This window comes from Urocitellus parryii, chromosome 7, assembly GCF_045843805.1.
Source record: "Urocitellus parryii isolate mUroPar1 chromosome 7, mUroPar1.hap1, whole genome shotgun sequence".
Taxonomy (NCBI): Eukaryota; Metazoa; Chordata; class Mammalia; order Rodentia; family Sciuridae; genus Urocitellus; species Urocitellus parryii.
In genome coordinates this window covers 48,532,913-48,547,341 of record NC_135537.1, presented here as the reverse complement: position 1 = coordinate 48,547,341, position 14,429 = coordinate 48,532,913, and the positions used below count along the sequence as shown (strand labels likewise).

Sequence of the window (14,429 nt, the reverse complement as noted above, 5' to 3'; positions counted from 1 at the left end):
CTCCTGATAAAGATGCTTAACTTCTTCTTTTATCTGTTTATGTAATTCCTTCTCAATGTGTTCTTTCGCTGCTTGAATTTGCTGTCTCGTATCCTCTTTAAGGTTCCGTTCCATCTGTCTCAGGTGACCCATGAGTTCTTTATATGACCATTTTTCTGGTGACTCTATATCCTCCTGAATATTTAGGCTGCCCTGCATTGTTTGCACTCCTTTTCTTCCTTGCTTTTTCATGCTGTTCATATTGTTTCTTGTTCTGTTTGACTGCTGAGTTACTGTTTACTCCTATAAATTTATTTGATGCTTGGGAGGAAAGGTATTAGAAGGGATGGGAAGAAGTCACTAAAGAGAATGAGAGTAAGCAGGTAGAATTCAAGGAAGGGGGAATAAGAAAATTGAAGAGAAATGTAAAGGCAGGAGAAAAGAAGGAAAGAACAAAATAGAAAATTTAAAAGAATTTAAAAAAATAAAAAATGAAATTAAAAAAATAGAATAAAATATAATAAGATGGATTAAAAAACATTTAAAAGGACAGCAAAAAAAAAAAAAATTATAAATGTAGTCCTAGAGTTCGATGAACTGCTCTTCCAGTAGATGGAGCTATGCCCACCGGGCCAAGTCTCTCCTCTCAGTAGGCGGGAGTCAATCACTGTGCAGCAGTTCTTCCTCGCGGACTGGGCGAGTCTCCACTCCTGCTGTGGGCGGAGCCTTTCCCAGAGCTGGTCAGGGGTCGTTTGCAGCACTGGGCCGGCAGGTGGGGGGTGGTCGTCTGTAGCTCCAAACCACCAGAGGAGGTTCACAGAGTCGGGCCGGCCGGGGCCGAGCAGGCAGCGCCCGCTCCCCCACTCACTGCAAGGTTGCAGGCAGCGGCTGTTTGGCGCCAGCCGGCGGCAGTTCACAAAGCCGCGGCGGGCGTGGGCCCTGGCAGGCAGCGCCCGTTCCTAAGTTTGCTGTAGCGTGTGGGCGGCGGCAGTTCACAGAGCCAGGTGGCGGGGGCCCAGGCGGTCAATGTCTGCTCCTACGTTCGCTGTGACGTGTGGACTGCAACCACCCGGCAGCTGCCGGTGGTGGATCACGGAGCCTGGCCGGTGTGGGCCCAGGCAGGCCGCGCCCACTCCTAAGCTCGGTGCACCCTGTGGGCCGCTCGTCTGGCAGCGGCCAGCAGCGGTTCACAGAGCCAGGCCGGTGTGGGCCCAGGCAGGCCCGCCCGCTCCTAAGATTGCTGCTACGTGTGATCAGCAGCTGGCTGCGGTTCACAGAGCCGGGCGGCGGGGCCCAGGCGGTCAATGTCCGCTCCTACGTTCGCTGCAACGTGTGGGCTGTAGCCACCCAGCAGCGGCCGGTGGTGGATCACGGAGTCGGGCCGGTGTGGGCCCAGGCAGGCCACGCCCGCTCCTAAGATTGCTGCTACGAGTGAGCAGCAGCCATTTGGCGGCGGCTGGCGGGGCTGTGCCCCTGCTCTGCGTTGCCGAGATTCAGTAGTCTGTGACAAGCAGACACCTCCAATTAAACTTACTAGTTCCCGGTAGGTCTCCTTTCAGTGGAATTTTGCTTGAAGTTTCTCAGCCTGAAGCCTGTGGGTGTATTAATGAGTCTCTCTGATCCCCTTACCACGGACGCATTGAATGTGCTGCCTCTTCGCCGGCGGCCATGTTCTTTTTTTCTTAGGTAAAGTTTTATCTTAGAAAAATTTTTCTACACAAACTTCCATCTTGTGATTGCTGAGTCTATTCATAGTTTCAAGGATTATGATGTGTATTACTAAATAGTATATTTGAATCATTATCATCAACTTTTATCTTTTCCATATTTTGCACAAAGAATTGCCCCAAAATTTTTAGCCTTCAATGGCATTTTCTTTTAAGTATAAACACAGAATGTTGCATGTTATTAAAGCTAAACATAAATATTTATGTGTTTCCAAGGAAACTAAAAGGAGAGGTATACCTAAATACATTGAATACCTTCAGAGAATGCTTGCAATTTTAAAAATTAGCAATTTAAATCCATGTTTTCTTACATTAGTACCAGGAAGAGCACTGAGCAGTTTACATGCTCCAGTGATATGTAAACTTTTGTTAATAGGGAAAAAGAATGTCAGAGGTGTCTTACCATATAGAAAATATGTATACATTTTAGGTGACTCAAAATGGGCACCGTTTAATTCTGAAACAACTTTGACCTTGTGTTAATCCTTGTATTAATTAGATGAAAAAAAAGCTACTCCAGTTTTGGTTGATGAGAAAACTCTTGAGTTCCAGTTGTGTCAGATCATTAATTATAGAGCACAATATATATTCATGATACTGGAAAAAATTAACAAGGAGCAATGTCTATTTTATTATGCAAATTTATCATCTGATAGAATGGGATTCCACTTAAAGTTTGGAAATAACAGCATGATATAGTTGACAAAGGGCGTGATTTGGAGTCAGAAGATGTGAATTTCAAGCCTCGATGCACATATGTTGACTGATTAAACTTGAGGAAGTTACTTCTTCCCTTTTTCCTTCATGGACAAAAATGACTTAAAATACCAACATTACAAGGTTAGTGATTTTTAACCTCACCTTGGCCATTTGAATATATTAACTGTTTAATTCCATAAAGATATATTTTTTAAAAAAACAGCAGGTAGCAATCTTAAGAAAAACATCAAAATCTTAAGGTCAAAAAATGGCAAAAAAATGATCTTTCGAATTTGCAGCCAAATTGACTTTAAAAGCAACTTCAACAAGTATTTGTACATGTCTCAGGAAGTAAACTTCACAGAAAACCTTGGAAGAGTTTAATGATATAAAAGAGCAGTAGAAATTACTCATCATGACTGGTTATCAGATGAAATGTGCCATTTAAAATTCTTTTCTCCCTTTTTTTTCTATTTTTATTTATTTATTTATTTATTTTGCCATTAGAACTTCATTTTAATGTTCAAATTTATGTTTTTTCTTTTGTGCTCAGCAGTATGATGCAACCATGTTTTCATTTTATTAAAATAAGTTTCCACAACTTGCATTACTTCTATAATTTCATGAAAATTATTTTTCAATTTAGTTGTAATCAAAAACTATTTGAACCCATGGTGGAAATCATAGTCAGTTTGTGAATTTTTGACTAGTTCAAACAGAATAGGAAACAAATGTGTTACTAGCCTATAAGAATCATTTCTGTGGATTTCAAAAGAGTGGGCACTTTAATTTGGTTATACAGACTATAAGTCTGTGAGAAGTCAAGTTTGAAAGAAAGAAGGGTTCAAGGTTGAATCAAAATGTAGCTAATATTATTGGTCCTCTGGTTGTTGATCTTCATGTATCTGCTAAAATGTCCTGGTGAGAACCTGACCCTGAATTTGTTCTCAGAATTTGCCTTTGAGTGGAGAAGTGATTTATCCCCCTAGTCATACATTTTGTTAGCATTAACTACACAGTGACAGTAAGTTTGATTTATAAGTAGGGAAAATAAAGAACAATTTTCCTGAGGGAAATTTTGAATAAAACAGATAATTACCATAAAATACTCAAAATTATTGTTAATCTGCCATGAAAATTTAGTCCTTGGTGACAAAATATATGCACATATTAAATTTTTCAAATTTTTCTTTTTTTGAAATCTTATTAGTCTTTAGGAAAAAATAAGAATCGAGGCAAAAAGCTTAACAATGGGGTAATGATTTATTAGAATGTGGCATGTCTACTTGAAGGAGTGTACTCCAGCAATTAAAATAAACATTAGCAAGCTTGAGAAATGCTTTTAATACAAACCAAAGTGCCTGAATACATGACTATGCATACATTATGTTTTCAAGTTCGTAAAAATTATGGATGTTTATATAAAAAAAGATTGAAGTGTTTTAAAATGAACCTTGGGGAAAAGAGAATTATATATTTGGCTTCATGATAAAACATTATCTATTTGACCAAAAGCATTAGGAGAAAAGCTATTCAGACCAAATAACATTAGGAAAAATGAAGAACTATTAAAGGAAAAAAAAAGGGACTATAAGTCTAAGAGTGAAAGAAATGAAAAATAAAGCAAAGATAAGAGGAAGAAAAAAAATTATAAGATTTTAGCTGAATCTTGAGATTTGGATTCCAAATAATTGTATTGGATTTCCTTTTTCATTGCAGATCTATAATTTTAAGTTAACTATTTCCTTTTTCTTGACACTGTTTGCAATCTATTTCTTTGTAGAGGCAAACTTCTTTGGTTTACTGTAGATAGAGTTCTGATGAGAAAGCTAATGTTCATCTCCTCCCACTGCCTTCCATCTGCTTCCCTGGGTTAGAAGAGTCCTATGCCCTGTCTCACAATCCCAGAGGGCCTGGCTCGCTTCCTTGTTTTATGTTGTCATGCATTAGGACAACTCCCAGTCTTCCTTCCCTTTATTTCTGATATACTCAAGGGTACCCAATGAAAGTTAAGAAAGTCTCCATTGCCATTCAATGTTGTAGAATTAAAATTTATGCTCTTATGTGAGGTACCCATTGTTTTGTGAATTACATATCCCATTAAAATATGTAAGTTGTGAGAGCTGTCTTCCCATAAGAGTGGCACAATGAATTGATAAAACCTCACCTGATTCCTTGGTGAGAAAAGTCGTCTCCCATTGAAACAACTCACCAAAATATTCAGAGGACAAGGGCCACTTTCTATAGGCATTCAGTATGTTATTAAAATGTATGCTACAGACTAGAAGTGCATCACAAATACAATGAACAAAAGCAGATCTCTTTTCTCAAGACCAGTGTAGCTCAACACAGGAGTCTTTGGAATCCTTGGCTGAGGAATGCAATACAAAACATCGACAAACATTTCAGTCTTCTATAAAATATTATTGGAGTGAATTATAATATTGAAGTAGCAATTGCTTGGCCTGCATTTCCATTATAGTATTCTTATATATATATTATAATATATTTTTTATTATGCATCAGAGATTTTCTTAACCCAATTTATAGATTCACTTATTTAATGAACCTGCTAAATTACGCATGCATGGCCTGAGGAAATGGCTTCTCCAAAGAGCTTAGCTTTCACCTCCACGGGTAACTTTTACCCTGGAAAATATGAGTCAATTGCCATATTTCCTTTCCCCTCAATAGTTTTGTGTATCATAGTTCATGCAAAATGCCTTCATGTTTTGGCTCACTGACTTAAGGAGCTCTGTGAATTCAACTTATAAATAACTAATGCAGACCTTGTTTTGTGATTGAAAAAAGGGGCAGGTTTCCTTGACCCTTTTGATTTTGAAATCCCTGGTGGTGGGGATGATATTCATAACCCCTTTCAGACTCATCTTGCCTATATATACTCTTTGAAGTAAACTGTGCTGTGCTGATACCCATAACCTGTTCTGTGCTAGCCATCCTTTGTCTCTAATGGACTTTGCTTATTCACAGAGGATGCCCCTTCTCTTGAACTCTGTCTCATTTCACTTCTTTTCCATTTCAGATATCTCCTGGCTTTTCCCCAAAAATGTTTCCAAATTGTTTTTGGACACTTTAGCTGTCTAACATAGAAGATATTCTTAGTACTAAAGAATTGCTTTAAATTTGTTTATATATTGCCTTTCTGCCAGAGTGTAATAGTTTGAATTTTTTTGAATACTTGAAAATTAGCCTATCTTAAATTTATTATAGTTCATATATTTTTCAAAACAAGATTATCACATTTTCAGATGTATGTGTAAACAAGATGTAATTTTATGAAACAACCTCTTATAAATATTGTCTTTTTCCATATGTTTATTGGTGCTTTATGATTATACATAATGGTGGGACTTGTTATTACATATTTGTTCATGCACACTGTGTAACAATATAATTTGGCCATTATCGTCTTTCAGTATTTCTGTTAGAAATTATAGGGTATTTTTATTGTTTTTTTTTCCTGTTCTAGTTTTCTCATTTCTGACCTTTATATTGGATTATTTTTATTGACTGTTTTAAAGCAATTACGAAACTAGAATTCATATCATGGTGTCACAATAAAAAATATAACAATCATAATTCTAAGTCAATAATGTTGTTTTCTTTATATTGGAAAACATAATTACACATCTTGTTGTTTGCCAAATAGTTTCAAAAATAAATGAGTAAAATGTATCCCAGTATATTTTCTCTGATCTTTTATGTGTCTCAAATATGCTGTCATGTAAAATTTTGTTGTATATGAGTATGCAGTATAAATAATAGGAGGCTTTTAATCCTTTGAAGTATATATTTCTATAAATGAGTTTATATTCTTTCACCTTCATCCCTTTTATTGTTTAATTATCATTAAATGGTGTGGGGAATATAATTTCTCACATTTTAGTAAAAGTAGGAGATTATTGATTTGGGGGGGGGTAGAAGAATTTTCTGTAGTTACTATACATATATCTCTACTCTCAGTTTGCATATCCAATAAATGATCAGGATGATAAAATATATCCTGGCAAATATTTCCCACTAGTGCTTTAGTCAACAAAATTGGGTCCTCACCCTAGTTCTATTTTATCCAAACCTTTTATATATAGTTGGAGGAGGCTTGATTACTTAAAAAGTCCTTAGAGAGAGGTATGGAACCATATTGATTTGTCTCAGAGTTGTTTTCTTTAAGCTGGTTTTATTTCTATTTGTTTTATTTCTATTTGTTTTCCTCTGGGCTCTGTTTTCTGATCAGAAGATCATTTTCTTTATTTTGTTCCTGATTCTGCATAATCTTTCCTATTTTCAAGCTAGTGTGCTAATAAGTGTCTGAGGTGTAAAAGGAAGATTTCTGTTCATGAGAAGGGTAAATTGGTTTATCCAAGCAAAGAAATATATTTGGGAACAAAGGTCAGTGTAATTTCAACAAATTGCCCGGTACTATTAGAGCAAAGCTCCTTGTCTTTTCATTCCTTACAAATGAGTTCATATTGGGGTCATATTCTAATGTCCAGAAAGCATAGTGTATATTTGCATCCTATTTCTTTGTGAAAAATAAATCTGTCAATAAACAGCTTTTCTGAATATTAAACAACAGAAAAAAAATATTGTAAAATTTTACCAGAACATTCTTTTCATCATCTCAAACATTTAGGCTTCAAACTAACTTGGTCCCATTTGTGTCTTGTGAAGGTTGTTTGATTACCATGGGCGTGTGCCTCCACCTCCCCGTGCGGTGATCCCACTGAAGCGTCCCAGAGTGGCTGTCACGACAACTCGCCGAGGGAAAGGAGTCTTTTCAATGAAAGGGGGATCAAGATCTGCTGTCAGTGGGTCTTCCTCCTCAGGCTCTAAGTGTAAGTAACGTTCTTTATTTCCTTTTAAATAAAAGTAGGAATAACCATCACTGTATAACTGTCGATAGTCCATAAATTAAAGAGGCAACCACCAGAGAGACATAAAACAGGGATGGAATGACATCTGCTTTTCTGTGAAGCAGGGGAGCAGACTCCAACATGCTGACAAAGGTTCTGGACCAATCTGAAAAGAACTGTAAAGGTATCTTACCCCAATGTACTCTCAGCTGATTTAGCTTGTGATTTATTAAAGTCCTGAAATAAAATATATTGCTTTTTAATGAGGTAACAATTTCACTTGAAAACAGAACACATATACCATCTTTTCAGAGATGTTTTATGCAAAATTTGAGTTTGTTTTGAATATTTGAGCATAAAGATAATTAAAAGGGGCAGACTACATGATAGCCACGTTAACAAACAAAACTTACCCTGTATTCTAAATCATTATAAGGGTACATGTCTGAAAATACACTTAGTATCACAAAAAAAAACACTATGTACATAACTCCACATGAATCAGAAAAAGGAGAAATGCAAACTTTCTAACTAAACACATTGCTAAATTTCTATCTAGACGGATTCAGAAAAAAAACTCTAAACTGGTATTAGAATAGTATCCTAAAGAAAGAACCACACCATTTTCTGTGTTCCTTAATATTACATGTTAGCAGAGCAGAAGTAAACAGCACACATGTATCTCACTGTTATTTAAAAAATGAAAATACAGAGACACGCAGGAGTGCTATATTTCACTGGAAGATACAATGACTACCTGTGGTTATTCACAGATGGAAACCTGAAGAAACTGAGTGAGCAAGAGAGAGGGATCCCTGACATTATCGGGCACTGTTCTGAGCAAATGGTCAGTGCAGAGACCTTAAGTTGGCATAGTTAAGAACAACAGAGCTAGTGTGGCTGCAGAGAGCCAGGTGGGGAAGTAGAACTGCAGATATGATCAGAGAGCAAGTTCCAGAACAGCCTGGTAAGGATGTTGGGTGTATGTATTCTGCCAAACCTTCAGAACAAGTGAGACAGATGTTTTTACCCCATTTTTATTAATGAGCAAACATAGAAGGTTATGTAACTAGTAGATGGTAGAGTCAGAACTATCTGTATCAGAAATACTAAGCATCATTATCAAAATAATTTCCTTTTACATGAAAATGGGCAAAGAAAAAAATAGTTCAGAAAAGAGAAAGGTACTGATGCTTCTAGAAACTCTCAACTTTGGCCTGCTAAGAGTTTCACTGAGAATTTAACTCAGCTAATATAACCTCAATGGCAAACTAAATAAATTTGCAGTTCTCTATGCACTTATTTATCCAGTCTATTCTGTAGATAGATAAATATGAATTCTTTTTCGAGTCTAGTAATAAGAGAAAATGAGTTTCTGCTGTAGTTTCCACACACTCTAATATACTCTCGGATTACTGTTAAGAGCAAAGAGAGCTGCGGTACTTGGTTCTTGTTGTGAAAAATTGAACACTGAATTTCCTGCTAGGTTTATAGAAGACTGTTTTACCATTGGTGGTATTAACTTCAAATGGAAATATCTAAAGCATCACGGATTGTTTGTCTTGTGGTCATCTTAAAATAGTATTTAACAACAAAAGCATTATTGGCATTTTGCTGGATAGTTCTATATTGTGTAAGAGTATTCCTATTGGGAAGTTATACTCCATGTATTAGAATAAATTCTAATGTTATATATAACTAAAAATTAATTAAAAATTGAATAAAAAGAGTATCCTGAGCTCTGCAGAGCATTTAGCATCCCTGACCCCCAAACCTTAAATAGCAGTAGGATTCTTCAATGTTTTATAACTATAAACACGCCTATACATTTCTAAGTATTCCCTGTGGACATGTTACCAACCAAATTTAGAGTCACTGATGTAGAAAAATACTTGCCTTACCTTGAGGCCATTTTCTAGAAGGTTCAGTAATATAAGACTCAATCCTCAGTTGTCATGTACTCCAGTACATTACTGAGAAGAGTAGCAACTTCCAGAGGTTATTTCAAAGTAAATATCTCAACATTCAAACGGTTAAAATTTTGTACTTCATTTTTTGATTTCTAGTCTTATAGTGTCATTACTAGAGAATGAGAACTTTAAAAATATCCTTTTATAATTTTATTAAGAATTTCTTGTTTCCATATTAATAAGATTTTATAAATGAACATGCAAACAGAATATATTTTCTGCTTTAATATAGAACTGAGTATGGAGTGTTAGATTGTTGGTTGTATTATCTAAATTAGACTTGTTTTTCTGTAGCAAATTTATCATGATAGAGATTTTACATAGATTTTTTTTTCTTAAGGCTTTGTTTTATATGCCACATCCCTTGGATGATTTATATAATTGTTTATAATAATAATGATAATATAAGAAGAAGAAGAAGAAAAGTAATAGCTACCATTTTTTAGTGTTATGATGGCTATTATTTTGAGCACTTCGCATATCAATTTATTTATTCTTCACAAATACCCCTGTAAGTGAGCTATTCTTTTTCCTATTTGTTCTTTTTAGTTATACATGACAGTAGAATATATTTTGACATATCAGACATACATGGAGTACAACTTCTCATTCTTGCAGTTGTACATCATGTGGACTTACATTGGTCATGTAATCATATTTGAACATAGGAAAATTATGTCCAATTCATTCTACTGTCTTTCCCATTCCCATCACCCCTCTCTTCCCCCATTTCCCCCCCCCATCCAATCAGGTATATCTCTACTCCCCCCACCACCTATTGTGAGTCAGCATCTTCATAGCAGTGAGAACATTTGGCCTTTGGTTTTGGGGGATTGGCTTATTTCATTTAGCATGATAGACTCCAGTTTCACCTTTTACAGGCAAGGACTATAATTTCATTTTTCTTTATGGCCAAGTAATATTCCATTGTGTATATATACCTCATTTTCATATATACATTCATCTACTGAAAGGCACCTAGGTTGGTTCCATAGCATAGCTATTGTGAATTGAGCTGACATGAACATTGATGTTGCCATGTCACTACAGTATGCTGATTTTAAGTTGTCTGGGTATATGCCAAGGAGTGGGATAACTTGGTCAAATGGTGGTTCCATTCCAGTTTTCTAAGGAATCTCCATTCTGCTTTCCAGAGTGGTTGCAACAATTTTCAGTCCCACCAGCAATATATAAGTGTGCCTTTTCCCCACATCCTCTTCAATATTTATTATTGCCAGTATTTTTGATAATTGCCATTCTGATTGGAGTGAGATGAAATCTTAGTTTTCATTTGCATTTCTCTAGTTGCTAGATATGTTGAACATTTTTTTTTTCATACATTTGTTAACCATTCATATTTCTTCTGTGAAGTGCTTGTTCAGTTCCTTTGCCCATTAATTAATTGGGTTATTTGGTTTTTTTGGTGTTAAATGTTTTGAGTTCTTTATGTATCCTAGAGATTAATTCTCTATCTGAGGTGCAGGTGGCAAAGATTTTCTCCCATTCTGAAGGCTCTCTGTTCATGTTCTTGATTGTTTTATTTACAACAAAGAAGATTTTTAGTGTGATACAATCCCACTTATTTATTCTTGATTTTATTTCTTGCACTTTAAGACTGTTATTAGGGAATTTGGTTCCTAAGCCAACATGATGAAGATTTGGGCCTACTTTTTTCTTCTATTTGGGGCAAGGTCTCAGGTATAATACCTAGGTTCTTGATCCACTTGAGTTGAGTCTTGTGCAGGGTGAGAGATAGGGGCCTATTTTCATTTTATTACACATGGATTTCCAGTTTCTAAATGGAGAAAAATTGGAAGCTTTCCCTCTAAAAGCTGAAACAAGACAGGGATCCCCTTTTTCACCACTTCTCATCAACGTAGTCCTGGAAATTCTAGCCAGAGCAATTAGACAGAAGAAAGAAATTAAAGGGATACAAATAAGGAAAGAAGAATTCAAATATCCCTATCTTTTGATGATATGATTCTATATTTAGAAGACCTAAAAAACTCTACCAGAAAATTTCTAGAACTCATAAATGAATTCAACAAAGTATTAAGATATAAAATTAACACCCATAAATCAATTGTATTCCTATGCATTGGTGATGAATTAACTGAAAGAGAAATTAGGAAAACTATCCCATTCACAATAGCCTCAAAAAAAAAATAAAATATTTGGGAATCAACCTAACAAAAGAAGTGAAAGAGACCTCTACAATGAAAACTACAGAAAACTGAAGAAAGAAATTGAAGAATATCTTAAAAAATGGAAAGATTTCCCATACCCTGTTCTAGGATAAGCAGAATTAACATTGTCAGAATGGCCATACTACCAAAAGTGCTATACAGATTTAATGCAATTCCTATTAAGATTCTGATGACATTCTTCATAGAAATATAAAAAACCATCATGAAATTCACTTGGAAAAATAAGTGGCAAGCGTAGCCAAAGCCATCCTCAGCAAAAAAAAAAAAAGTAAAGCAGGCAGCATCATAATACCAGACCTGAAATTATATTACAGAACTATAGTAACAAAAGCAGCATGATATTGGCACCAAAACAGACATGACAACCAATGGTACAGAGTAGAAGACACAGAGACAAACCCACATGAATACAGTTTTCTCATACTAGACAAAGGCACCATAAACACACATGAATAAAAAATAGCCTCTTCAACAATTGGTGCTGGGAAATCTGTAAATCCATATGTAAGTGAGCTAGTTTTATCATTCACATTTTACAAGTGTCAGAAATGAAATATTGAAACATTAAGAAATATCACTAAGGCCACAGAGCCATTAAATAACAGATCCCTGAAGCACAGCGTAGCTCCTCGTCTGTTTCAGAATAAGCCCTTGAGCTTATACCATTTTTCGTGTCCTCATTTTTCACATCCTCTCCATGACTTCTTGGAGAATTGTAAGTTTTAGAATTATATAACATCCCATGAACTCTTCCTAACCTTGAATTTTATTTGGCTACTTGGTTTGATCCTTGCTATCCGGCTCTTTTCATATGCCTTTCCTTTATATATACATTTGCAGCCTTTCCTATACATTAATTTTGTAAGGATGCCTTAACAAACTATAGCAAGCTGTGGAGGATGTGGCGATCATTAGCATTCTTTGACTTGGGAGGGCATCAATGACTCCACTCGCCTCCTTGACACATAGTGTTCTCCCTGTGTCTCTGTATCTGTGTCTCTTCTCCTCTTCTTATAAGGACACTAGCCATGTCAGATGTGTGCTTCCCCAACGACCTCATCTTGCTTATGTCTTCAAAGATCTATTTTCAAATGATGTCACATACACAGGTCCTAGAGGTAATGAATTCCACATACACATTGGTGGAGTATATGTCAACCCAAAACACTCTGTTACTTTATTTTTGTTCATTTCTTGAAGACAACATATATCTGAATTTGGGGCAGCAGTTTGAAAGTGTCTGGTTTTTTAGTAGGGAGATTTAACACCGTGTTTCATTACTGAATATATGCAACTATATTCTTTCTGTCCTTCTTTCAAATGTTTGTTCTTGCTTTTATGTGAGGGTGATTCTGGCATTTTTATTAACATTATTAAAACTTTGCTTCTAACTCTACAGTATTCACCTGTCGTAGTTATGTTACCTCTCTCCCACTAAATTTGGTTCACTGCTTACATTTTTGTAGAACCTCTCCACATCTGTATTCATCAAGTTGTTTTTGTCTCTCGGGTAATAAAGAACTAAGATCCAATGAGATTTTTTTTTAATTTACTAATAGCTTTATCTTGGACCTCTCTTTTGACATGTGAAAAGTCTTCTTTGTTCTCCAATGTAAACTGAGACAGACAGTCCACTCAAAAATGTATCTCCCTTCCACAAACTTCTCTGGAGTCACTTGGAGCCTCAGAATCTCCAAGGAATACACATTGCAAGGCACTAGCTATAACCCTTCTCTTCACTCTAGAGAAACTTACTAATTCCTTCCTCCTCTACCAATTCAGGGATCATTAACATTCTTTTCTGCCTTCTAGTAGAGGCAAGCTCCTTTACAGGTACCAGGACCCTTCTCCTGCACCACCGTGTACAAACACTTTAATCCCATGCTTAAATCTACCTGAGGACACATGGTTTTAGTAATAGATATATGATTTTTGTGGCTATCATGTCAGCCAGAAAATATTTTATTTTGTTCTACAATTATTTACTGGAATGAGTATTTTTTTTAAGTTAGATAACCCCAACCTGGGGTGTACTTGAGTTTCTATCCCTTAAAAATCTTCACATATTAAGTTTTTTCAAACATTGGAATAAATAAATAAATAAATGATTTTTATAGAAAGGCAAATTGTCAAAGTCAATTATTTGGATAAACACTCCAAATGAGCTCTACAGTTTGTCACTGAACTACATTGAAGATAAGCATTTATTCTTAAATCCAGTGGTGGGTCATACATAAGTTTTAATTTGGTCCTCTGTTTCTGTTTTTGTGTGATAGATGGACCATCTCGATGAAAGGCTAAGTCTGAAAATTGAACTACTAAATACAGCAAGAGATGCTTTTGCAAGCATAAGTAAACTCACAATTATGTATTCTCTCTAGGATCACAGTGGCAGACCATATTATATTTACATAAAATACATGTGTATATAAATATTCATTATTCAATAATGCTTTTATAATTAACCTGGTTTCTGAGAATAACAATAATTTCCAAACTCAAATCACAAGTTAAATTTTTGAGTGAAGTGCAAAATAGACTATTAAGTCAGGCATAATGGTGCATACCTCTAACCCCAGTGGCTCAGGAGGCTCAGGCAGAAGGATCCCAAATTCAAAGTCAGCCTCAGCAACTTAGTGTGGACCTAAACAACTTAGCAAGACTCTGTCTCCAAACAAAATGTTTTATAAAATGGCTGGAGATGTAGCTAAATGTCTTTGGTTCAATCCCTGCTACCAAACAATAATTAATTAATTAATTATACTACTAATATTGGCATAATCTGAATGAATATTTACTGAGGGATATACATGTAGCTTGCTCTTTTATTAATGTTCATTTTCTAGTATTTAATAATTTGGTAAGTTTAGAAGAGGAAATTAATATTATAGCCTGAATAATCTGTCATTTCTTATTTCAGAATTCTTAATATGAATGAATTCTGCTTGGGATAAAACCATTTAAGGAAAAATA

General features: G+C 35.6%; 1 protein-coding gene across 1 annotated transcript in view; it reads left to right on the top strand.

The window, feature by feature from the left end:
* The window catches only part of Ralyl (RALY RNA binding protein like), a 330,570-nt gene that overhangs the window by 287,886 nt on the left and 28,255 nt on the right, over positions 1–14,429 (top strand). Inside the window, exon 5 of the mRNA XM_077801181.1 lies at positions 7,098–7,261. Within this exon, the coding sequence (XP_077657307.1) occupies positions 7,098–7,261 (164 nt within the window). The remainder of the gene's footprint in view (positions 1–7,097; positions 7,262–14,429) is intronic.